Here is a 27,649-nt window from a genome sequence, read left to right on the forward strand (position 1 = left end):
ATTCATTCATTCATCACATCTGTACTGTATACTGCCAAATCTTGCAACTCACGAGGGTGTCATGATAGCAATCATGTTTTATGGCAGGAACCATTTGAATTTTCCAGAATTCAGTTGAGGATTCAGATTTTAAGGAAAAAGATAAGTTTCTTTTCTCACCCTAAAAACAAAATCTAAATTAAAATGTCATATTCATAGCATGAAATGATTGAAAACTATATTTGGATTCAATCCAAGCCCAACACATTGTTCCAACAGGAGACAGTTGAACTAATTTCCTTGCAGGGCTGTTTTTAGCTATCCTGTTTCTCTTTCCAGTATTTCCTACCTCATTACAAAGAACACCTGGATCGAGAGATGGCCATATGAAGAAGAATGCCAGGATGAAGAATTCCAGAATTTGTGTGATGACTTTGCTCAGTTGTCCAACACACTGACTATTTTTGGCTGCCCTACTTAAAGTTTAGAAGAATTAATGATAGGAAGAATATTCTCAGAATAACGATTTTTGAGCCAATACATATATGTTACTTTGCCTCTTGATTTTTTAGTTTTTTATCATTTTGCTGTGCTATTTTCTTTCAAAATTGTTTATTCATAAAATAAATGATTGATTTCATACTTTGGTATCCTGTTGATAGTTAATAAGGAGTGATATTTCAGGAGTATTCTTTTTTTGCTCTTCTGATCCTTTTATTAATTGAAGTTCTTCGAGAAGATTATAAAGTATTGTTTAGTGATGGATGAATGAGTTAGTGGGTGAATATTAATGAGGGAAAGAATTAGGTGGCACAGCTCAACACAATGCAGAATATAAATTTACTTCCTTCTAATTTCATCCCAGTAACTAGAATAGTTAGATTTCTGCATTTTGCTGAGTTTCCACCAAAGGCAATACTCAAAGTGCTTTTTCACTTTCTGCAAATTGCAAAGGCATTCTCCCATGCATATAGCTTTCCATCCATTACAAATTGCATCACAAGTTCATATCTAGGTCATAAAAGAAATGTTGAATATCAATTGCAGCTATCCCCTCTTTCATGTTCTTCAAAGTTATATATAATGTCTAAAAATGAGTAATGTTGATTGTAGAGCCAAAACTAAGTATTATTACTCAAGGTGGATCAGAGTTTACAGATACCTTCCTCCAAGAAGCTTTTCAAAAAAGATGTATTAGGATTGTCAAGGAAATGCACAGCAGCTGTCCAGATGAAATTGGAAACCCTAACATAAATTTGTAGTCTTTTATAAACCAGACCCCATAAAAGAGTAGGTGGAGTTGCACTGTATATAAAGGATCACTATATTGCTACAGAAATGCACAAAAACAAAATAAAAACCTCCTAGAATGCATATGGGTCAATATAAAAGAAAAAAAGAATGACATTGCCATAGGTGTATACTACAACTAAGCAAAAAAAAAAAAAAAAAAAAAATAGATGTACTTTTTGCTAACCAAGTAACAAATATATGTAGGAAACACACTACAATAGTAATGGGGGACTTCAATTAACTTGACATCAACTGGAAGACTAATTTTGCACTAAGTGAGAAATCAAATAAGTTCCTGACCAACCTAGCTGACAACTTTATTGTCCAAAAGGTAGAGGAGGGAACTCTACCCTCCCTAGAGAGGGAGAGCCATAATGGACTTAATTTTTATTCATTGATTTATTTATTTGCTTACTTATTTATTTATTTATTTATTGGTTCGATTTATATGCCGCCCTTCTCCGGAGACTCAAGGCGGCTTACAATGCATTAAGCAAGAGCCTTCATACTTTTGTATATACCTGCTTAGTAGGGCTTTCGCCCCCCCCCCCAGCGGTGTTCTTTTTTAGACAAAGTCAGTTTATTGCCCCCACAATCCGGGTCCTCATTTTACCTACCTTGGAAGGATGGAAGGCTGAGTCAACCTTGAGCCTGGTGAGAATTGAACTCGCAGTAATTGCAGGCAGCTGGCAGCTAAGTGCTACTTTAACAGCACTTTTAGTCCGCTGCACCACCAAGGCTCCTTATGGCTCCTTCTCTTATGAACAGAGAAGTCGTGATAGAGGGAGCTGAAACTGCAGGAACCTTGGGTGTGAGTGACCATGTCATACTGGACATAGTCATACTGGAATTCAATATAATGCAAACACAAGCAACAGAACATAATGACACCAGAGTCTTAGATTTAAAAAAAGCTGATTTTAATAAACTCAGAGAGAACTTGGGAAAGATTCCTTGGATGAAAATCCTAAAGGGGAAAACAACTCAAGAAGCTTGGGAAACTGAAAAATATGACTATAAAATCTCAGTCCAGCACAATACCACTGAAAAAGAAAAGTAGCAAATCCAAGAAGAAACCAGCATGACTGCACAAAGATCTCTCTGATAAGTTGAAAGACAAAAAGGACAAGTACAAGAAATGGAAAGAGGGACACTTAACTAAGGCAGAATATCAGCAGATAGCCAGAATCTGCAAAGTTGAAATCAGGAAAGCAAAGGCTCAGAATTAACAAAGGCTTGCAACAAAAGTCAAAGATGATAAAGTTCCTTCCAACATATAAATAACAAGAAAAAAAATCAAGGAAACAGTTGGTCCACTAAAGAGAGAAGGCAGCAAGGAAGTAACAGGCAGCAGAGAGAAAGCAGAGTTGCTTAACTCATTCTTTCAGTTGTCTTCAGCAAACAAAAACTATAGCCCAACCTACCAAAAATATAATCTTAAAAGACAGATTAGAAATAAAAAGTAAAATAAGCAAGAAAATGGTAAGAGAACATCTGTCTGATCTTGACAAATATAAATCACTGGGACCTGATGGATTACATCCCAGTGTTCTGAAAGAACTGACAAGTGTTATCGCAGAACCATTGTACCATATTTTCAAAAATTCTGGAGCACCAGGGAAGTACCAGAGGACTGGAAAAGAGATGATGTGGTTCCCATCAGTGATGTGATTCAAGTAATTTAACAACCGGTTCTGCCTAATGACCAGCTGTGTAGGTGTTGTCAGGTTCCAAAAGAAAAGAAAAAGAAGGAACACAACCAAACACAAACTTGGTTTGTTACTGCCTGCTTTACTTCCCTTCTGGCACACACTTACAATCGCAGGAATATCTTGTTAGGGCTACTTGCCTGTGCTCCCCACCACCTTTTATACAATAAGTACCATCCACCCACAATGGTATGCAACTCCCTCCCACATGATCCGGAAGTGAGAAGAAGCCATCATCTTTCAAGTTCAGCCTCCTTAGCCCTCAGTCCCAATGGAGTCCTTAAGGGAGGATTGGTCCTCACCGAAGTGGCCAGTCTTCAACAGAGGTCCAGGATGGCCTGGGAGAGCGATGGCTGCCTCTCGAGTGCTGCCATGCCGTCCTCGATGATGTGATCGCCGTGCAACCACCTCTTAGTTGTTTGGTGGCCGTGTGGCCTTCTCCCGGCATAGCGGCCTCTTCCGGGTGTTTCCGCTGTAGCTCCGCTGCCTACATGGTGGTGGGGCTGACAGCTCCCGGTGTCCTGGTGGCTCCTGGGCTGGTTCTGGGGTGGCAGCTGGGCTAATACTGGCCGGAGGCTTCAGGGTGGCGGCTCCCCTCCAAATGGCAGCTCCACGCCAGAGCTGACAGGTGTGGCTGGGTGGTGGTGGTATCATGTGACTCAGTAAGCATGGTGAACTCAACATCACTCATGGCAAGGTTCAGCCCGCCTGCGCTACCCAACCTTGCCATAACGGCAATATCACCTCATTCCGGCCAGTGAGGGCTGCGTTACTCCTTGCACCACTTCTTGTACCACCCTCTAGGGTGGAGATTTCCAGCCCCACCAAGAGCGAATCTCCCCCCCACCATCACCCTTACCTTCTCAGGCCAGGCGAGGAATGACTGGGAGGGGAGAAGCGAGGTGAGGCGCGGGGCCAGCCAGTGGTGGGATCAGCCATTTCGCCGAACTGCGCAAAAAGTTAACAACCACTTTGGCTGAACCAGTGCAAACTGGCTGAATCCCACCACTGGTTCCCATCTTCAAAAAAAGGGGGAAAAACAGACCCTGGAAAGTACAGACAAATCAGCCTAACATCAATACCTGGGGAGATACTGGAAAAGATAATGAAAAAACAGATCTGCGAACATCTAGAATCTGTTTGTTTAAAACAGATCATGCCAAACCAATCATATTTCATTCTTTGACAATATGACTAAAGTAGTAGACCAGCAAAATGCTGTGGACATAATATGCTTAGATTTCAGTATAGCATTCAACAAAATATCACAACCTACTTCTTGATAAACTAGAAAAATGTGGGATAGAAAGCATCACCACCAATTGTATTTGTAACTGGCTGATAAACCATACTCAACAAATAGTCCTTAATGGTACGACATCTACATGGAGGGAAGTAAGCAAGGTTCTGTTTTAGTCTTCAATATCTTCATAAATGTCTTAGATGAGGGAATAGAAGGGGAACTTATCAAATTTGCAGATGACACTAAGCTAGCAAGAATAGCTAACAACCTAGAGGACAAGCTCAGGATCCAAAAAGATCTTGACAGAGTTGAATAATGAGCCCTATTCCCCCCAAAAAAGAAATTTAAAGTGGAGAAAAGCAAGGTTTACACTTAGACAACCCTACCTCCAAAAGGTACAAGTATAGATGAGGTAAAACATGGCTCAAAAACAGTAACTGTGAGAGGGACCTTGGAGTGCTAGTTGACAATCACTTAAATATGAGCCAGCTGGTGACATTGTGCGACAGCAGCCAAAAAATTAATACAGTCCTTGGTTATATAAACATAGGCATAGAATCAAAATCACATAAGTATTAGTACCACTTTATAAAACCTGGAATAATGCATCCAGATTTGGTCACCACATTACAAAAAAGTTAGCGAGATTTTAAAAAAAGTACAGAGAAGAGCAACTAGGATGATTAAAAGCCTAGAGACTAAAATATATAAAGAATGGTTGGAAGAACTGGGTATGCAGTGGTAGGATTCAGCCAGTTTGTACTGGTTCAGTAGAACTGGTAGCTACATTTTTCTGAAGTTTGGCGAACCGGCTGAATAGCCTTCTTCCCCCGCCCCACCCCTCCCCATCTGTAACCCCCAAATTGCATCAATAAAGGGGTGGGTGGGTGGCTAAGTGAGGGGCAGGAAGCTCTGCCATGCCTGGCGAGGGGAGAAGAGACAGCAAGAGGAGCCCTGTCTTGTTCCACACGCCCCAATGAAAGGCAATGGTAGACAGCGTGGTGCTAGACTGGAGAAATGGGCAATGGAGTGACCGGCACGAGGGAAGGAGGAGGTTGTTTTCCAGTGGTGGGATTCAAATAATTTAACAACTGGTTCGCTCAGGGTCAGGTTGGTCCATCCCTGTCCTCCAGTTCTGCTGCACATGCAGGAGGAGCCTCCTGCAATGGCCAACCTGACCCTGGGCAAATTGGTTGATAAATTATACCTCCCACCCCACTATCAAAGTGGATGCTGGGCACTGCCTTGCAATGGAGAAATGAGAAATGGAGCGGCCGGCATGACGGAAGGAGGAGGAGCAGGGAGAAGAAAGAGGGAAAGCGGCCTCCTCCTTTCCTCACGATGGTCGCACTGGCCATGTGATTGCCCAAGGATCTGCTGATAGAGTTCTATAGAGGAATTATTGAGTGTCATTTGTACCTCAATAACTGTCCGGCTTGTCATAGCAACCAAACAGGACAGGTACAGACTTCAATGGATAGTTAGAATTGCAGAAAAAACAGTTGCAACCAGCCTGCCTTCCATTGAGGATCTGTACACTGCATGAACCAGAAAGAGGGCTGAGAAAATATCTACAGACTTCTCACATCCTGGACATGAACTGCTTCAGCTTCTTCTTTCTGGACACTGCTATAGGGCATTGCATGCCAAAACAATTTGACACAAATATAGTTCCCCCCTTCCTCCCCTCATGCCATCACTCTGCTAAACACGTACCATATTTTTCAGAGTATAAAATGTACTTCCCTCTCCCCCCAAAAGTGGGTGAAAATTTTGATGCATCTTATACAGCGAATGTTGTGGTGGGGGAGAGGGGGGATGGTGCAGCACCGATCAGCTGTTCTAGAATGGGCCACGGTGATGGCAGCAAACAGGCCAGGACAAATGGATGGTGGCAAACAGGTTGCGCCAAATGGGCCATTGCAGCAGCGAATGGATGGTGGCAAACAGGCAGTGGCGGTGAATGGGCAGCGGCAAATGGGCCACGCCAAACAGGCCACATTGGCAGTGCCAAATGGGCAGTGTTGGTGGTGAACGGTCGTTAGCAAATGGGTATAGTGAATGGGCATTGGTGAACGGGCTGTGCCGAACAGGCTGTGCTGAACAGGCCATGGCAAATGGGCGGCTGCTGTGGCAAACGGGCATCAGCGAACGGGCCACACCGAATGGGCCATGCTGAACAGACTGTGGCGGTGGCAAACAGGCTGCGCTGAATGGGCTGTGCTGAACAGGCGACGATGGTGGCAAATGGGTCGCCCCAAATGGGCAACAGCACCAAATGGGCAGTGGTGGCAGCAAATGGGCGGCGGCGGCAGCGAATGGGTGGTGGTGAATGAGCCACGGCTGTCAACGGACAGCAGCGAACAGGCCGTGATGAATGGGCCTCGCAGTGGCGAACGGGCCATGGCAGCGGTGGCGAATGGGTGGCGGCAAATAGGCCAGATGAATACTGGATGGATGCTGGGAGGCAGAAGCAGAATTTTTTTTTCTTGTTTTCCTCCCCCCAAAAGGTAGGTGCGTCTTATAGTCTGGAGCGTCTTATATTCCGAAAAGTATGGTAATTCCCACAACACTGTCTTACGCCTAAAGATACTTACTCATATAGTAGGCTGTATTGATATTATCTTTCTCATCTTGTCAACTTTCTCATCTTGTCAACTTTCTCATCTTCTCATCTTTCCTAATGCCTTCTCCTATTGATATATATGATTTATTACTTGTTGTATCTTATTATTAATTATTTTAACTATGATCCATGATACATGACCTATCACTTTGTTGTTTATATGTACATTGAGAGTTTATGCACCAAGGACAAATTCCTTGTGTCCAATCACACTTGCCCAAAAAAGAATTCTATTCTATTGTTGTTTTTCCTCCTAACTGTTTTGTTGTTTATAAAATATAAAGACAGCAGGCTAACAATGTAAAAACTGATCTAGTAGTTGAGTATTTTAAAATTCTTTTGATCAGTTTTGTAAGGGATGGGAAATTAATATTGTAAAATTAATTAAAATTAATTATATTAATCAACATTCAGCTAGGATGTATATGTGTGTTTCCCCCCTCCCCCTTTTAATGTCTAGTTTGTTGTGTTTTTTCTTTTTTTATATACATTTTGCTGTTTTGTAGTTTAACTTTTCTTGAATAAACTAAATATTATTATTAAATAATGCTTCTCTGTTCAAGCTTTAAATCAATTCCTTTTAACACAGCAGTAATATGCTTCCTATTTTTTAAAAAAATTAAAAGAAATTTAGATCACAAAGCCTGGGTTTTTAGAATCATACACTCCAATGGTTCTCAACCTGTGGGTCGCAACCCCTTTGGGGGTCGAACGACCCTTTCACAGGGGTCGCCTAAGACCATCAGAAAACACATATTTTCAATGGTTTTAGGAATAATTTTATGGTTGGGGGGTCACCACAACATGAGGAACTGTATTAAAGCGTCACGGCATTAGGAAGGTTGAGAACCACTGATATACTCAGTTCCTAATTCTGTATAACTATCTCAAACTTCCAATATGATTTCAAATACTACTCCATGCCTAAATCATAACATCAGAATAAATGCTTTCTCTCTTTCTTACAGAGCATATATTAAGTGGAAAGGGGTGGGGGAGAATATTGATCTTTTTAAAAAAGAACGGCAACATGTATGTTTTCCAGAAATCTTGAGTGGAACTTTCCCCAATTTACTCTTAGGCTGTGTTTCCTTGGAATTGTGGAATTGCTATGCAAAGCATATTTATGGCACCTAGTGGGAAAAGTTATTTTCATGAAATCCTTGTTCAGTTTTTAATTAACACAAGGCAATGTAACATATCTGAAGCAGGGGTAAAATCCAGCAGGTTCTGACAGGTTCTGGAGAACCGGTAGCGAAAATTTTGAGCAGTTTGGAGAACCGGCAAATGCCACCTCTGGCTGGCCCCAAAGTGCGGTGGGAATGGGGATTTTGCAGTATCCTTCCCCTGGAGTGAGGTCAGAATGGAGATTTTACAGTATCCTTCCCCTGCCACGCCCACCAAGCCATGCCCACAGAACCAGTAGTAAAAAAATTTGGATTTCACCACTGGTCTGAAGTCCACAGCACATTCTTTAAATGGGTGTGTCTTCATAGTGTTAGCAGGAAAAGATAAAGTTCAGGATGAGATATACAGATTGTCCTCGGTTTACAACAGTCCACTTAATGACCATTCAAAGCTACAAAAGTCCTGAAAAAAGTGACTTGGGTGTCTTTGCAGCCTCCCCGTGGTCATGTGATCAAAGTTCAGAGGCACAGCAACTGGTTCATACTTACAACCATTGCTGTGTCCCAAGGTCATTTTGCCCCATTTTATGACTTTTCGCAGTTGTTAAATGAATCACTGCAGCTGTTAAGTTAGTAACATGGTTGTTAAGTGAATCTGGCTTCTCCATTGACTTTGCTTGTCAAAAGGTCACAAAAGTTGATCACATGACCCCGGGACACTGCAACCGTCATGATTCAATGACAATATCAGCCAGTTGCAAAACATTCAAATTTTGATCATGTGACCATGGGGATGCTGCAATGGTCATGTGAAAAATGGTCCTTAGCAGTGGTGGGTTGCTCCCGGTTTGGTTCTTGTAAACTGGTAGTAATTGCGGTGGGAGGCTCCGCGCACCTGCCTGGACGTCATCATGAATGATCTGCGCAAGTGCACGCTCCACGTTGCAAACTTCCGGTAGCGGAGGTAAGTAGAACCCCTCCCTGGCTAAGTCACTTCTTTCAATGCCATTGTAACTTTGAACAGTTACTAAATGAAAAGTTGTAAGTTGAGGACTGCCTGTATGTCATCTTAAACCTGAAACTAAAGTAGACTTAGAGTACAGGCTTTGGTTGTTGAAAATCTTAAAGGTTGAGCTTGGCATTAAGGCTTGAATGTCAGGGCAAACTTAAGTAAAGTGCAGTGCATTGCCAGGGTAAAATGAGAGAATATGGACTGTTGTTACGTGAACCTTTTAGCCATAAGAGATATGGGAAAGGATTTTGTTGCTCAGATTGAACATTAGAAATCTGAGCAGCAGCTTCCCAGTTCTTTTAACGTAATCAGTAGAGATTTCTCTAGAATTTCTGCAGAATTTTCTCTATTATTTGAACAAGCTCATAGTTCAAAGTCTCCTTGGCTTTGGAGTCTCATAGCAACCTGAAACTTTATTGCATTGATACAACACCACCTATGCAAATAACTACTCTGGCAATCAGTAAAAGTCAATAAAAGAAACTGGCTGGCTATCAATTAATTTGCATAAAACTGTTAATAATCAAAGCATTTATTTGTAATGATGATGAGAACATGACAGTAAACATATGCACTCGATCCATGTAATTATATACAAAACTTCTACAAGGGTATGGCAGTGGCCTCATAACTAGATGTCCAATTCAGCTACCCAAGCAATCACCTTTGGTGTGCTTTGTGTAGATCTCCTAGGGAACCAGAGGATGCATGTTGTGGGCAATCTCATGCAATCTATTTAATTGTTTGCGTATCAGCACCACAATAGCAACAAGGGAATATTAAAGCAAAAGGAAATGCCATTAATTTTGAAATCTGATCTTTGAAAATAGAATTAGTTTTCCCTCTAAAGTTCAGAGCCACATGCTCCTTTTTATTTATTGTAACTTCTTAGAGGGAAGGCTGTTGCCCACTGTCATGTCTCCAAAGCAAAGAGCAAAATTATCAAAGTTCTGTGCCTCTTAATAACGTTTATCAGCATGCCAAGTAAAGTGATCTTCTGCTCTGTGGCCACTCTTGAGGTCACTCTTTCCCAATCTCAGTGAAGGTCAGACAGGGGAGGTAAATCCTCCCAGATCCCAGTGCTTCCCGGAATGGAGAGGAAAGGTAATGCTGCTGGTAGTGGAGTCTGTTGCAAGCTGGGTAAACAAGGCCAAACTTTGACTCTCTCTTCATACAGACTCCAGATGTGGTAGCCTTTTTTTGGGGGGGGTGCGCCAACAAAAGAATCTAAACAGGTGATATTCTTTAGGATCTGCTGTCTTTGAAGACTTGGGAATGTTCAGATTTTTCAAAAGGACAGCAAAAACCTATAGACCTCCATGAATCTCATTGAATGAGCTTTTCTCATATATCACTGACTCTCAATCCATTCCAACTCATTGTGGAAATAAATAGGAGGGAAAAATCTGCCTGCTGCCTTGTGTTCATTGGAGCAAAAAGTTTTATCTTTAATAAAATAAGTATATTGCAGTAAGTGTCTTCAGAGCAGAAGTGGCAGAGCAAGGGCCATTTTTCTGCCGTGCTCTGGTGTGGTCCAGCCTTAGAGAAAACTCTGCTGATCCCATAGAAACACTCCTCCTATCTCCAGAAGCAAATATATATGTGGGAAAGAAGCACAGGCGATCCATTCCTTCCCTTGGGAAGAGGCTCCTCTGGGGAAAAAATGTTGCATCCTCATGCATCCCCTTTGACCAAAACAGAAGCAGGCCAAAATAGCATCCAAGCCAGAGAGCATCTTTGATTTATGCATAAGTAAAGGCTAAGTCTCCCATAGACATAAGGTGGAAAGACCCTTAGGAAGGGGAGAAATAGCTTTATATACAGTTCAAACATATTGGGTTTGGAATGTTTTCTCTTATTGGCTAGCATAATTTGAGTAATAAGTTGTCTTAGAGAGCATGCTCATTAACTATGTATCAGTGCATGCTAACCCATAATATTTGTAGCATGATCATTTAAATGAACTTCAAGTAATCTGTGGGCTGAGAATTTAGAAGTTAAGGAGGAAATTTTCATGAGGTTTTTTAGAGTCCATGAAGAGACAAACCAAATGTCAATCAACACTAAAGTGTTCTCTATCTTATCAGAAGACAAACCACAGACATCCTGTTAAGACAAACACACCCCCTCTCCTCTCTTGAGCAAAGAGTATCAATGAATCCAACTGCAGTTACAGAATAACAGAATTGAAAGGGACCTTGGAGGTCTTCTAGTCCAATCCTCTGCTCAGGCAGGTGACCCTATACCAGTGATGGCTAATCTTTTTGCCATCGGGTGCCGGGGGGAGGGGGTCATGCACGTGCATGCCCACACCCATAATTCTATGTGCCCCGCCCCTGCACATGCACGCACGCCCCCTATCTTCTGGGGTGTTATTCCTGACAGCTTAGTGTCACCTGCAAATTTGATGAATTCCCCTTCTATCCCCTCATCTAAATCATTTATGAAGATGTTGAAGAGTACTGGACCTAAAATGAAACCTTGGGGTACCCCCTGCTTACTTCCCTCCGTGTAGATGTTGTTTCATTAAGGACTACAAATTGAGTGCACTTTGTCAGCCAGTTACAAATCCATCTGGTGGTGATTCTGTCTATCCTACATTTTTCTAGCTCACCAAGAAATAGGTTGCGGTCTATTTTGTCAATTGCCTTACTGAAATCCAAGTATACTATGTCCACAGCATTTCATTGATCCACTAATTTAATCACTTTGTCAAAGAATGAAATAAGATTTGTTTCGCATGATCTATTTTTTTTTTATTGAAAAAGTTTTCAAATACAAATTTTTTCCCCCATTTTTCTCCCCCCTCCTCCCTAACCCCCCCTCACCACCCATCCCCCCCGTGACTTCTTCACAACAAAAACCTAATTCATAACAGATTATATAATATTTTACCATCCCCTTACTCCCTCCTCTAAATACTGACCCTTACATACTAATAATATTATTACTTCCCCCTTTTACCATACATTTCAAAATAACAGTATATAATAACTTCTAATTTAGCATAATAATATTATTATAACTCCCAATCTAGCAACAATCTGCCTTTTTTCCCCTCCCCCATACTTATATATATAACATTTCAAAACAGCCTTCCCCATAAATCTTAATTTAACATTTATTCAACTCTATCCATTTCCTCCACTCCCCTAAATATATCACTTAAACATCCCTTTTCTTAAACTAAACAATCAGTAAACTAACCTATTTCCACCCACTTTCCTACAGAATTGCCATGCACAACAATTTTTAATATATTTAATCTACTGCCCGCCCTGCTAAAAAAATATATATTCCGTTATATAAGAAAAAATCAATGACTTTAAATTTATAATCCTTATAATATCTTCTTTGATGTCTTTCCACTGGATTGTTGAGTCCATCATCCATATTAGGGTAACATAGCATCCTGGTTGCAACAGTTTGTTCAAAATCCTCTGTCATCATCTGCCCCCATCAGTAGTGAATATTCTCATATATATATAAAAAAAGGAAAACAACCACCCTAGTGACATTATAATTATATTCCATATAGTATCTGTAATTGTGGCTTTCATCAGGATTATTAATTCCCATCATCATAATGGGTAACAACCAGATCTTCTGCATGCCCCAGCGCAACTCTCTTGCCTTATAGCTCAAGATAAATATAATACATTTATCAATAAAAAAAAAGAAATCCAAAATAGATAATTCCAGTCCAACAATTTAAGGCTCTTTTTACATCCCAAAGTTATGGCATTGCAGAGGTCTATCACTCTCCTCAGGATAATGTTAACCAATACTTCGCCTCTACTATCTTTTCATATATTCATTCATTTTTTAAAAATAACTGGCTTCACTGTTGCTTAATTTAGAAATTTTTATTTTTGTGAGACCTATTTCTTTTTTTCTTTTCTTTTTGTGGGTTTGATCTCCATCCTAGTTTCCTTTCTACAAGTTGTATATCATCTGATCGGTTTTCATTCTGCTTTATGACTTGATCTTGTTGGTTTTGCTTTTGTATCTCATATTTCTTTTTTATCAATTGTGTGTCAACTAATTGGTTTCCATGCTTGTCTGTGACTTGATGAGTCATCACATTAGAGTCCGATGCCACTTCTCTCATATTTGTAGATAGTCCAGCTGAGGTGTCTAAAGAATCCAAAGGCAATTTGTCCACGGCAGCCTCTATAATTCGATGTTTTCCCTTTATTTCCAACTCCTTCTGCTTATCCTGTATTGTGCATAAAGATGTTAAGTTCATTTTCAAAAATTTTTGATAAAATTCTTCCGCTTTTTCAACAGTATTTAGTTGGTATCTTTCTCCTTGATATCTCAATATTATGCCAACTGGAGCATCCCACCTGAATAGAATATCTTTTTTTAAGCTCAGTCACTAGAAAACCAAATTTCTTTCTTTCCGATAACATCTTGGGCGGGAGCTCTTTGTTAATCCAAATCTTTCTTCCAAACAATTGCAAAGTAGAGTTGAAGGAATTTTGCACAATATTATTTCTAATTTCTTTATCTGTAAAATAAATCACCACATCTCTAGGCAATTGCCTTTGCTTTGCAGTCCAGGAATTTATTCTATAAACTCTATCGATCCTACAAAATACTTCCTCAGGTTGAACCTTTAAAATCCCAGCCAAAATTTCAGAAGTTATTTTCCTTAAATCATCTCTGTTATTTTCCTGCAATCCTCTCAGTCTAATCGCATATTCAGTAAAATTATATTGCATCATTAAAACTTCTCTTTCAATCCGTTGTTGTATGTTTTCTGCATTACAAGTCTTTTGATCAGCCTCCATTTTAGGTTTTTCTTCTGAGCTATTGTCTTGAGTGTTTGTCAAATCATTTTCAATTTTTTGTATTCTATTGTCCAAATTGTCCTCAATTTCTTCCATTTTAGACTCTAATAAATTAGTATTTGCATCCAACTTGATCATAAATTCTGTAAAACCATTAGCCATTTTTATGATCTTTCGATCCAAAGTATCAAACTTTAATTGCACTAATTCTTTAATTTCCTGCTTAAATTTTTCAAAGTTCTGATTCACAATCTCATCCCTTCTTACAATCTCCTCCAAAAGAAATTCAATTATGTTAAAATCAGTTTTCTGAGACTGGAGATTTAGAACTTGTTCACGTAATTTATTAATGGGGGAATTTCCCCCCACTGCTTGTTTATCCGGCTTTTTAAGTTTTAATGCCATGTTTCCACACAGACAAACTTTTTTAAAAAAGAAAAGAGAGGCAAAGAAGAAAAAAAAACTTCTTTCCAACCAAGATCACTATCAGATCTCTAGGAAAAAGAGAACACAAAAGTAGAGCTTTATCTTCAATTGTAGCCAGAGGTATTTATTCCGCTACTTTGTATCTTAATAGAAAACGGAAGGACTTTCCCTTTCAGCCCCTTCTCAAGCCTCGGCAGTCGCCATTTTTTAAAAATTCTTTTTTCCTTTTCCTTTTCCTTCTTCAGTAACTGTTATAAAATAAATGAGATACTTGCGATTCAGGGTCCCAGGTCCAGCTCACATCCTTGTTAATTATTCTGTTAATTTTATAGGCTTGTTCTTGTCGTCTAGCTCTGCATAAAGCCCAAAGGTCTCCCAAAGCCTGGAGCGATGGCGAGGGAAATAGGGAGCTTCGTCTGCTTCGTCCCCAAAAGTAAAAAAAAAACTTTTGGGGCTATGCAGAGAGCTCTACCTGCCCCTGCCGGCTCTATCTCCATTTCCACATGGAAACGGAGTTTTTTTGAGCCGCCTTTCAGTTAAAAAGGCGGCTCTTTACAGGCAATGGGGCTGGCGGTCCCGAGGGATCGTCTGGCGGCGGCGAGAAGCAAACCGGAAGTCCTCGCATGATCTATTTTTGACAAATCCATGTTGATTTCTGGTTATAACTTTGCTTGCTTCTAGGTGTTCACAGATCTGTTTTTTGATTATCTTTTCCAGGAATTTCTCAGATATTGATGTCAGGCTGATTGGTCTATAGCAGGGGTGTCAAACTCGATTTCATTGAAAGCCATATCAGGGTATCAGGGTTGTATTTGACCTCAGGGGGGCTGGGAGGGCATGGCTAGCTTGACGTCATTCGTGTCAGGGGCGCCTGTGGTGGCCCGAGCACTCTGCCAGTAAAAACAGGCTCCTGAGCTCCATTTTCAGCTCACTTGCACTGTACCTAATTTATTTTGCAATTATGTCTCTGTAACAGTGGTGGGTTGCTACTGGTTCACCCCAGATCGGGTGAACCGGTAGTGGTGGTGGCGGGAGGCTCCGCCCAGACGCTTCTGCGCCTGTGCAGAAGCATTGCATGTGAGCACAAGCGCACAAGACCCCACGAGTGAACCAGTAGCGATGGATTTTGAAACCCGTTCCTGCTCTGTAAATATGCACTGTTAATGGTAAAAAGAACTATATTGTCAATATTGAAGAAAACCAGCACAGTCCATATAGAGAAAATTATCTCAATGCTGAGAGAAAGGGACTGTGCTTTGTCCCTTTCTCTTCAGCATAATGAAGGGAGCTGCAGACAGCCCAGACTACTCAGCAGAACTCAGCAGAATATACTTTGCATCCACCTATTATCATATGTAAGGGATGCAGTGGCTCAGTGGCTAAGATACTGAGCTTGTCGATCAGAAGGTTGGCAATTCAGTGGATCGAATTCCTAGCTCCGCATAACGGAGTGAGCTCCCATTACTTGCCCCAGCTTCTGCCAACCTAGCAGTTCGAAAGCACCTAAAAATGCAAGTAGAAAAATAGGGGCCACCTTTGGTGGAAAGATAACAGCATTCCATGCACCTTTGGCATTTAGTCATGCTGGCCACATGACCACGGAGAGTCTTCGGACAGTGCTAGCTCTTCAGCTTAGAAATGGAGATGAGCACCACCCCTAGAGCCAGAAATGACTAGCACACATGTGAAGGGGAACTTTTACCTCCAAGATCCCTTCCAATTCTAATGATGATGATGATGATGGTGATGGTGATGATGATATCTTTGGGGCCCAATACCCCCCCCTTTCCACCTCCTCAACTGCCTTTGCAGTTACACGCACACGTCAAGATCACAGAACACTTTCCATCCCTAAGCATATTTTTTAGCAAGCTAGAGTAAACAAGGTAGATATGGTGCAACTGATTTTCTTTGGAAATCCAGGCTCCCGTGTTGTCCATATATCCTGCCAAGAAGAGCTCTTACTGAAAACCACCTGATGAATTATATTCCCTGATTAACTCTTTACTGATGTGCAGTTTTAAATAAATAACATACAATAAAATGCTTCTTGACTGTCTTTTCTATACATTTTATCTGGCAATAAGTGCAGTTCGTTTGACTTCCAATATAGGTTCTAATTATAGTAAGACCACACCAAGGAATGCCTGCTTTTGTAACATGGGCATGATCCTACTGAGAACTGTAACATATAAGACAAAATATGTTTAAGGTGCTAAGGCATCTTTAGACACTCTTTGGTAATTAGCCCTGGTTTTTTTGGTGGGAGGGCGGGCATGGATGTCCATGTGAGGGTTTACTTGGGGAAAATTCAAGACCTCACTATGCTACTCAAAGAAACTTTGAGGTGAAAAATGGGCTTGAACTATTGGACACTGCTGAGAAGACGCCTGATGAACTGTGGCAGGAAATTAAATCGACCATTATTGGAACTGCAGAAAAATACATATCATGCAAGAAGCCAGAGAAAAAGTGCAGATGGCTCTCAGATGAAGCCATCAAAATAGCTGAGCAAAGAAAAGCAGCCAAAGCAGCAGGCAAATGGGAAGAAGCAAAAAGACTGAATGCAGCTTTCCAGAGGGCAGTAAGGAAGAACAATGAAGTTTACCGGGGTGAGCAGTGTAAACGGCTTGAAGCAGACTACATGAAGGATCACATCAAGAATGCTTTTAGGCAAGTCAAAAAGATCAGAGGGCCATTTATTTCTCAAAAAGGCATCATTAAAAACAAGTGAAGGAGAGAACTGTCCGACCAATAAGACATGAAGAACAGATGGCGAGAATATACAGAACAGCTGTGTGCAGGTAGCAAAGGGGCCCAGCTTCAGGATGAGGTGGCAAGACAAGTAGAAATAGAATCGGCCATCCTTGAGGAAGAGATCAGATGGATGATGAACCAACTCCCAAACAACAAGACTCCAGGTGTTGACACTATCAACACTGAATTACTGAGACTTGTGCCAGAAAATCTGGGAAACCAACACATGGCCACAGGATTGGAAATGCCCAATTTTCATTCCACTGCCAAAAAAAGAGGTGACTCTCCCTTTGATTGCTGCAATTATCACACAATTGCTCTCATTTCTCAAATCAGGAAGGTTCTGCTTAAAATATCTAGCATCAATCATTGAATATTACCAGAGGTTCAAGCCAGCTTCTCAAGGAGTCATGGTACCCAGGACCATATTGCAAATCTGCTCTGGATCATGGAAAATAACTTGGGAATATCAAAAGTTCATTTTCATGTGTTTTACTGACTACAAGAAATCATTCATTGATTCTTCTCAGTTGACCCTGAGAAGGTATGGAAAGCCCTACAAGACCTAGGAGTACTTAGTGGTAGCACATCAGATCAAGTTGGTGCAATCATTGTACACAAATCAGGAAGCCAATATGCGAACACCATATGGAGACACCAATCGGTTTAAGATAGAGAAACAAATGTAACAAGGTTGCATTCTCTCCCCTTCTTATTCAAAGTGTGTGCCAAAATGATCATGAGAAAACTAGATCTTGAAGGATAAAAAATTGGGGTAAAATTTGGAGGAAGAAACATCAATGATCTTTGATACGCTGACAATACAACTTTCCTTTCAGAAACCAAAGAAGGCGTGTAACTTGTGATAAAAAAATCAAATAAGAAAATAAGAATTTTGGTCTATTCCTGAACATCAAAAAGACCAAGCTCATAACCACTGCAAGGAATGGAAATCTCAAAATAGAAATTGATGGTAAAGAGAAAGAATATGTGGAAAAATTCTCTTTCCTAGGATCGCAGACCGCTCAAAGCAGTGAATGCAGCCCAGAAATAAAACGTTGGATTGCACTGAGTCACATAGAAACGATGATCATGAACCAAATATGGAAAAGCTAAGTCAGCCTGGCAACGAAATGTAGGTTAGTCCGCTCTATTGTTTTCCCTTTAGCTACCCATGCTTGGACTTCAAAAAAGCAAGACAGGTAGAAAATCAACTCATTTGAACTGAGGTGCTGGAGAAGGCTCCTGCATATTCCTTAGACAGCAAAGGTGACCAACAAGCAAGTACTGGAGAGCATACCACCAGGATGTCACTGCAAAGGAAAACCACAAAAAAACGTCTCACTTATTTTGGTCATGTTGCATGGAGGAATTTATTGGAGAAAGCAATTATGTTTTCAGAAAAGTTAGCGGTAAAAGGAAACCAGGCTGCCAAAGAACATGGTGGCTGGACACCATCAAAGCTGACACCAGCTAGAGCATAGAACAACTCAAAGAAGTAGTACAAGATCGGAAGATGTGGAGAGACCTGGCCTATAGAATTGCCAAGAGTCAGACACAACAGATAGGATAAGATCGTCATCATCATCATCATTATCATTCTTCTTTGTGTGGTGCCCTGCCAGAAGAACACACATCCAAGGTATTGCTAGCCATAAAAGGGGTAAAAAGGTACTGTGTAGTGAAGTAGATTCTTTTATTGCTTGCTTGCTTATATTCATTCATTCATTCATTCATTCATTCATTCATTCATTCATTCATATGTTTTTTCACTTAGCATTGTCTGCTTCATGAAACACTCCAGGCTCTTTATATATAAACAAAAATAATTTCTAACATATTCTAACATATGATTAGAATCACATCAAAAATCATCATCAGAATCCCATATCACCAGCTTCCCAAGTTAGATCACTTCCAAATATGTGTGATTTCCTGCTCTGAAAACCGGTGGAAACAACAGTAGTGCCTTAATACAATTACTGTGATATGTTTAGGAACATACATTGGGATAAGAAGTTGTACCCCAAAATTGGGCTACTTTAAAACCCCTTCCAAATATGTTTATGAAGGAGAGGGGCAAAGTGAGTTTGTGAATTCCAGATCATAAGATAAAGGATTTTTTTAAAAAAAAATTGATTTATATGCCGCCCTTCTCCAGAGACTCAGGGCGGCTTACAATGCGTTAAGCAATAGCCTTCATACTTTTGTATATTTATACAAAGTCAGCTTATTGCCCCCACAAACTGGGTCCTCATTTAACCTACCTTAGAAAGGATGGAAGGCTGAGTCAACCTTGAGCCTGGTGAGATTCGAACTTACAGTACTTGCAGACAGCTGGTGTTAATCACTATGCTTTTTTAGTCTGCTGAGCTAAACCAGGCTCATATTTGCAGATGTAATAGCAGAATATCAAAACTAAATTGCATATAAACTGCTATTTAGCCATTGCATTGAAACCAAAGTGAGAAGACAAATAATCCAATGTGAGTTTTTGTTAATTTCCTCTGAAATGTCCTAGTTATTCAAGCTCCTCCTCCCCTTTGTGTACTGATTAAACATTCAGCAATTGCAAAGGGGATTCAAGCAGGCTCTCTGGATAAATACTGGAGTTCTCAGCATTTCTCTTGCCTCCCTGGACTATCATGGAGGGGATGGCTCTTTGTCTGGTGGCTGCTCTATTGATTTGTTTTCCAGGGTCTTCCCATGGAGGTCTGTAAGTATCACATATATTTCAGCAGGGAAAGTAAAGCAGTGCTGGGAAAGCCTTGTGGTCCTTTGCAGGGTAATGAATTTGCTTACAGGTGTTGCAAACACTTGTGGACTTGACAATCTGTGCTAAGCAGAACTATCATGTCCGAAGTTATGGTGCTTTATAGAGTACTGAATTTACTTGCAGGTGTCTCCAAATACTTTCTTAGAAAGTCCAATATATCCCATGACAGGAGTAAAAGTATTATAATCATCAATAAGGGGAACTGACAGGCCCTGAAGTTCTAAGCTGAGGAATTGTCCTTGGAGTGAAGATTTTCTGGACAAATATAAAGACCTCTTGTTCTCAGTTATGGCTGGGGGCCATCTAAATTATTGCCATTGCTAAGCATACTATTTCTGAAGCATCAACAACTTCCGGAAAACAATAAAATTGAACATCTAGAAAACAGCCATCCCACATTCTTTGTTTCTGATGTCTTCAAGTAACCTTTTCCCATTATGGCCAAGTGACATAAAGACTGGTCTACCTGCTTGTTTTGAGAAAATATCTATTTTGTTGTGCGTACCTATACTGGAAAACCAGATATGACTTTGCAGCAGGCATACGGTATGTGTAACTAAATGACATATGAGTGATAGCAGCCATGAGGCTGACTATACTGTATTTCTCTGGTCCCAGTATGGAGTATCAGGTACTGAAAAAGCAAAAGACAGGAGAAGGAGGAGGCAGAGAAAGTGATTTGTCACTATACATATAACAACTCTTATTGCAGAAAGAAAAGTAAATGTGTAATTCTGGTCCAGAAGCCAATGTTTAAGCCCTTTACCTTAGGGGTGACTTCCTTTTCCCCTTAGGAAAGCAATTGGAAAGGCAGGATTTGTGTTGGGGATATGTGGTCAAGTGGTATTGTAAACAGTCAGGTTTGTGATTTTCGACAAGCCCTCCCACCTTTCCCTTCAAAATGTGACCATTAATGAATAATTAATTTGTTAAAACAATTAATCCCTTTTAATAATTTAAACAATACAGCCAAAAGACGAACAGAGGTAGATGTAAGCATTTCGTATAGACTCATCAGTATCTACATTACAATAACACAGTTAAACTCAGCCTCAAATATAACATCTAGCAAGAGCACTAATTAAACCTATAAGGTATGCAGGAAAGCAACCAATGACAAGCCTTATGCCCATGGGAGGCGTAGATTGACATAAAGCTATTTCTGCATGCACAAGGGAGGCTTCAAATGGTTAATGGCACCTCAGCAAACCACAGGAAACTAGAGTTCCTGTGGCACAGTAGAACTTTAAACACAGAGTATGGATCCACCTGGTGGCCTGTAGCTAGTAAGTGTCTTGAAATGGCCGAAGAAGGCATTTTATGGCCATGATTTGCTGTTGTTGTTGGATTACTCAAGACTATCTGCACCCATTTCGAAAGATGCTCTTTTATTCTGAAAGTTAAACACCTATCAGTTCTGCCAATGTAATTATCTCCACAATTACAAACAAATTGGTAAACACAATGAGTTTTGGCGCTGATAGGTTGTGCTTCCTTAATTAGGGGCAGGGGTAGCCTCTGGGTTTGATGTAATATGTGAAGCTCAGCCATACTGAAAGTTGCTTCAATTTGTTTGTAAAAGTACAGATGACAGACTCAACAATTCCTCTGGTGCAATATGAACTTCCTAAGTGTCAGCCTCCTCCTTTATATTGCTTGCTTGCTTCGGCTGCCATTGTAACGGGGTGAGGGGGGAACTGTCTGGGTATTTGGGAGGGGGGAAGTGAGCTGGTGGAGATGTCTCGTAACAGGGAGTGAATTGGAGAAAGTTTTCCTCAGTGCTTTCTCTTTAGCTGGAAGGCGTGCTGATAACCAGTCAAGGTCAACCGTCCTGACATACCAGAAGGATGGAGCCATCTGAAGCTGCACCCCACATGACACTTTGGGGGGATGTGGATTGGATAATCCTGACTGGACCCTGGGGACCCTGGGGAGGGTTTTGGGGATGCTTTCTATATGTGATTTTTGCGCCTATTGCCTCAGACCTTGCTTTTCTTTGGTTGCATTCAGTTCATACCCAGTAAAAGTACCTTTCGCTATAAAAATGGAGTCAGGATTTTTCTTTCTTGAGTACTAAAAGGAGGCATACCTGACATTAAGCAAGGTCTGAAATTAACAGCCATCCAGGAAAAGCTATTGTGGGGGCTGAGCAAAGAATGTCTGACCAAGACAGTGACCAGGAGGACATGGGGGCTGCTGGATCCACTACCTCCCAGTCATGCCCCAGCTGGGAAGCTTTGGAGTGGATGGCTGATTTACAGCTTGAGGAAAAGCCAGTGAGAGCCAAATGGTCTCTGGGCATGGGAAGGTTGCCAGAGCTGGAGGAGAACCTCCCCCCCCCAGGAATAACAACTAACAGACGCCGACACGCAGATGCTGCCTGGCAGGAAGAGCAGAAAGAAGATCTCCTGCTGACCCAGGCTCTACAACTACTGAGAGAGGCTTGTGAGAGTCAAAGAGCCTGTGAAAGGTATGGAAAGCCTGCCCATGGATTGCATGCCAGTGGGGAAGCTGATTGTCCCGGGGGTGAAATTGAGACTTCATCTTGGAAGAGAGATCCAAAGCCTGGGAAGAGGCAGTTCAGGCCTCTGGAACTCAAGCAGTGGCTGCGATCCAGGGCCCCCCTGCTAGGCAGGCATTGCCACGGGGGCAGAAAAAGCCCAAAATCCCCTTGCTATCACTAAAATATGGGGAAGATCCAAAAGGACTGGGGTTCTTCTTAACCCAAGTGTGGAACCACATGCAAGAATGGGGGGAGGATTTTACCTCAGATGCCGCACGCATGAGATGCGTTACCAAGGCCCTGGACTGAAAGACATGCTAGCCCACCTGGCCAAGGGGAAGATTTTTTCTAAATTGGATTTACAGGAGGCTTATTATAGAGTTCGGATTAAAGAATGTGACAAATGGAAAACAGCTTTCAATTGCCCACTGGGATGTTTCCAGTTTAGGGTGCTCCCTTTCGGATTACAAGGGCCCCACAGTATTCATGCAACTGATCAATGAAGTGCTGCATGAGCACCTTTACAAGGGGGTCTTGGTTTACCTGAATGACATTCTTATTTACACAGAGACCATAGACGAACACGTAAAGCTGGTGAGAGCTGTCCTGAAAAAACTTAGAGCTGCTGAGCTGTATGCTAAGTTGTCAAAATGTGAATTCCACCAGACTAAAATTGACTATTTGGGGTACCGCATCTTGCATGAGGGGATAGAAATGGACCCGGAAAAAGTTCGGGCAGTCCTGGAATGGGCGCTGCCACGTACCCGCAAACGACTACAAAGCTTCCTGGGATTTCTCTGCAGCTGGAAGGCATGCTGATAACCAGTCAAGGTCAACCATCCTGACATACCAGAAGGATGGAGCCATCTGAAGCTGTGCCCCACATGATACCTTGGGGGGATGTGGATTGGATAAGCCTGACTGGACCCTTGGGGGAGGGTTTTGGGGATGCTTTCTATATGTGATTTTCGCGCCTATTGCCTCAGACCTTGCTTTTTTTTGGTTGCATTCAGTTCATACTCAGTAAAAGTACCTTTCTCTATAAAAATGGAGTCAGGATTTTTCTTTCTTGAGTACTGAAAGTTGACGTAGGAAGAACGTTCTTTGTTGTGTCTTTGTAATGATGGTTCTAATGTTTGGTGTCCAGAATATTCATGAACTGGAATAGAGACATGGTAACAAGGTCAGCCAATGAATAGGGCTTAGTAACAAGGTCAGCCAATAGGAGCTGAGACAGGAAGGAGCCTGGGTGTGGCTCTGTAGCTCTGAATGCTGTGCTGAGAATTGAAATTGAAACTAGTGTGTCTGCAACTCTGAACTGAAAACTGTTCTCTCCTCTGCTGTTGGTATTGTATATTTATTTTCATGTGTTCTATTATATATAAAGAGAATTAAATGAATCCTGCTGCATCAGTTACCTGCGTGGGCTTTCTGGATTTGATTTCTGCAACAAACTGACACATTTCAAATCCTGGGAAATTATAGAACCCCAAAACATGAAGGATTCTACAGCTAATACTGTGCTGTCAAATATAGTAAGAGGTGTAGAAAAGAAGGGCTCCTCCTAAAATCCCATCTCTTCAGTTTTAAGCATGTTCAGCACCAGATTGTTCCAGCTGCATTACAGGACCAGTTGTTCGATTTCCCATCTATATGCAGGCTCACTACTGTCTCAAATGAGACCATCGACTGTTGTATGTAAACAAAAAGTTCGAGTATACATTTTGTCAAAGATATCGCAACTGTAATGTGTGTTCTTATTTGTGTTTTGACTCTTCCTTGTTTGGTCTTACTCATATATCTATCTTTGTGATTCACTGTTAGTTTATGTTAGTGATTTATGTTCCTGTTTCTGTGACTCCAATTGCTCCCTATTCTTTTTTCCTTTTTCTATTTTCCAACCAAATGTACCCCTTTTCCCATACTAGATAATAATCGTGTTTCTCCTTATCTTGTAGTTCCTTTGTGAGTCTCTCCATTTCTGCACATTCCATGATTTTACTAATTACTCTATCTTCTGTTGGTGTGTCACTATTCTTCCAATTTTGTGCAAAAATTATTCGTGCTGCTGTTGTTATATGTATGATTAAGTATTTTATTTCCTTTTCATATTGTCCATTTATTATACCTAATAGAAAGGTTTCCAGCCTCATTTCTAATCTTCGTTGTGTGATTTCTTCTACTTGTGTTCTGATCATTTGCCAGTATTGTTTTGTTTTTGGGCAGGTCCACCACATGTGATAGGTTCCTTTGTGAAGTTTACATTTCCAGCATGTTGGAGAGGTGTTGGGAAACATTCTTGCCAGTCTTGCCGATGGGAGATGCCACCTATAGAACATTTTGTACAGATTTTCCTTATATGGTACCGACATTGTTAATTTATAATTTATTGTCCATAATTTTTCCTAATTATCTAATTGAATATTGTAGCCGAAATTCTTTGCCCAGATTATCATATTTTCTTTGACCACCTCTTCTTCTAATTTGTATCCTCGTAAGTAATTGTAGACTTTTTTAGTCAATTTATCCTGTGGTCCTTGTAAGATTTTATCTAATTCGTATTGGCCTTTTTGGAATCCAAATTGAGCCAAATCTTTCTTATATTTTGATTTTATTTGTAGATATGGCCACCAGTCAATGTCCATACCCATCTCCTTCAATTCTTCTCTTGTTCTTAATTCCCCTCGGTTGTTTAGTAAATCTTTATAGGTTCTCATTTTGGTGATGTCCATAGCATTTGGGTAAATCTGGGCTTCCATGGTCGATAACCATTCCGGGACCTTATTGTAGTGTGTTTTTTTGATGCCCTGCCATGTCTGATATAGTGTTTGTCTGACGATGTGCCTCTGAAAATATCCATGCTGTTTATCGGTGCCCTCCCACAGAAATGCGTGCCATCCTCGTTGTAGGTCGAATCCTTCCAAAGTCAATAATCTTTTATTTTTAAGTTCCATCCATTCCTTGATCCAAATTAGTGCTGATGCTTTATAATATATTTCCCAGTCCAGTAGTGCCAGTCCTCCTCTTTCTCTTGTATCTTGTAGGTGTTTTGTTTTAATTCTTGCTTTCTTCCCTTGCCATATGTAGTCTGCTATTAATTTATTAAAATCCTTAAAGAAATTCTTCCCCGGTTTCATTGGAATCACTTGGAATAAGTATAAAATTCTAGGTAGAACATTCATTTTAATTGAGGCGACTTTTCCCAAAAGAGATAGTTATAGTTTTTTCCAAATTTCTAAATCTTTTTTAATTTGTCTTGCCAATTTATCATAATTATCCTCTCTAATTGATGAGCTTTTATTGGTAAGCCATATTCCTAAGTATTTTACCTTCTTTGTCATTTCTATATCTAATTGGTCTTCTAATTCTTTTTCTTGTTGGTTAGTGAAGTTTTTCGTTAGTATCTTTGTTTTTTGTTTATTGATTTTGAGTCCGGCTACACTCCCGTATTTTTCTATTTTATCTAATAATTTAGTGCCAGTTGTTATCGGTTGTTCTATGATGAATACCATGTCATCGGCGAAAGCTTGGAGTTTGTATTCCTCCCCTTTGATTTTCAGACCTTTTATTTCTTTATCTCTTCTGATCTCCTTTAAGAGAGTTTCTAAGGCTAATATGAATAACAGAGGGGACAGAGGACACCCCTGTCTCACTCCTTTTGATATCGGAAATTGTTCCATCAAGTCGCCATTTATTGTTATTTTTGCCGTTTGGGAGGAGTAAATTTTCTTTATCATATTTATGAATTTGTTGCCGAATTTCATAGCTTCCAATTGCAGTACAAGAAATTTCCAATTTAGGTTGTCAAATGCCTTCTGTGCGTCTAAAAAGATTAGGGCCGCTTGTTTATCTGAATTTATTTCATAATATTCTAATACGTCCATTATTAATCTCATATTGTTTTTTATCTGTCTCTTTGGGATAAAGCCATTTTGATAAGAGTGAATGTATTCATTAATTATTTTCTTAAGTCGTTCTGTAATAATCAATGTAAATAATTTTTAGTCCACATTTAAAAGTGATATCGGTCTGTAATTTTTAATATGTGTATGGTCTGTCTCTTCTTTTGATATCAGTGTAATAATAGCCTCTGTCCAGGAGTTAGGAATTGTAGCTTCATTCAGGACTCCAAGTAAAATTTCATCTATTACGTGTTGTCAAGATTTGTAAAACTCTGCAGGTATACCGTCCGGTCCTGGGGTTTTATTTGTTTTTTTTTCCTCGCCTCTGTTAGTTCTGTCATCATGATTGGCCTGTCCAATAGGTCCCTATGTGTTTCTTCTAGTTCTTTGATGTCAGCTTCATTTAAATATTGTTTGATGTCCTCTTCTGAGGACTCTTCCTGTTCATACAATTTTTGGAAAAATGTTTTGGCTATGTTCTTTTTATCCTTATTCCTATAATATATCTCTCCTGTGTCGTCCTGTAATTGATATATTGTCCTTCTCTCTTTTTCTTTCTTCAATTTGTACGCCAGCCATCGTCCTGTCTTGTTCGCGTGTTTGAAATGGTTTTGTTTTATTGATTCAATTTTCCTGGCTATTTCTGTTTGTGTGATCAAATTTATTTTGTGTTTTGTCAAGTTTATTTTTTCTTTGATCGTTTTGTTTTGAGGTTCATTCTGTAGCTCAGATTCATATTTTTTAAGATCTTTCAATAAATTGTCTTTCTTCTGTTGTTTTTCCTTGTTCTTCTTTGCCAAATATGCTATTGTCAGGCCTCTTATATAGGCTTTTGCTGTGTCCCATAAGTTCTGGAGGGAGGTTTGCTCTTTAATGTTGATTTCAAAAAATATTTTCATTTCTTTTTCTATCATTTGTACATAGTCTTTATCTTTCAAAATCTCAGTGTTCATCATCCATCTCTTCTTCTTCCGATAGCCTTTCCAAATTATTTTTATGGGACTGTGATCTGCCCAAATATTTGTCATTATTTCTATTTCTTCTAAGTCTTTCCTAAGATCCATGATCATCCAGGCCATATCTATTCTGTGCCAGGATGAGTGTGGATTGGAGTAAAAGGTATACTGTTTTTTTTCTTTATTTATTTCCCTCCAAGCATCCTGGAGGTACAGTTATTGCGCCATTTCCCTAAAGGTATCTGGAAGGGTCTTTTTCCTAGTTTTATTTTTCCTGGTACTCCAATAGTCTTTTTCCGTGTCTGAAATTGCATTGAAATCACCTATCATGCAAATGTTTTCGTAGTCCAGATCTTTTACTTTGTTGTGTATGTTTTTGAAGAAAGCACGTTGATTCTCATTTGGCGCGTAAATCAAAATCAATAATATTGTTTTTAATTCCATTTGTAATTCGATCATTAAAACTCTTCCCTCCTCGTCTGCATATACCTGTTTTGATTTTAGGTATTTCCTAATGTAAACTGCAATGCCTCTTTTCTTTTGT

The 27,649-nt window shown here is 40.3% G+C and overlaps 2 protein-coding genes across 2 annotated transcripts in view; both read left to right on the plus strand.

Moving 5' to 3' along the window:
- C3 (complement C3) overlaps nucleotides 1–621 on the plus strand; it is a 72,308-nt gene extending 71,687 nt beyond the window's left edge. Inside the window, exon 40 of the mRNA XM_087886534.1 lies at nucleotides 319–621. Coding sequence (XP_087742660.1) covers nucleotides 319–460 — 142 coding nt within the window. The 3' untranslated portion in view covers nucleotides 461–621. The remainder of the gene's footprint in view (nucleotides 1–318) is intronic.
- An 18,948-nt stretch (nucleotides 622–19,569) lies between these two features.
- Nucleotides 19,570–27,649, plus strand: part of LOC117656646 (A.superbus venom factor 1-like) — a 109,019-nt gene continuing 100,939 nt past the window's right edge. The window contains exon 1 of the mRNA XM_087886535.1: nucleotides 19,570–19,684. Coding sequence (XP_087742661.1) covers nucleotides 19,614–19,684 — 71 coding nt within the window. The 5' untranslated portion in view covers nucleotides 19,570–19,613. The remainder of the gene's footprint in view (nucleotides 19,685–27,649) is intronic.

This window comes from Pantherophis guttatus, chromosome 2 (genome assembly GCF_059756535.1).
Source record: "Pantherophis guttatus breed Tessera chromosome 2, ASM5975653v1, whole genome shotgun sequence".
NCBI lineage: Eukaryota > Metazoa > Chordata > Lepidosauria > Squamata > Colubridae > Pantherophis > Pantherophis guttatus.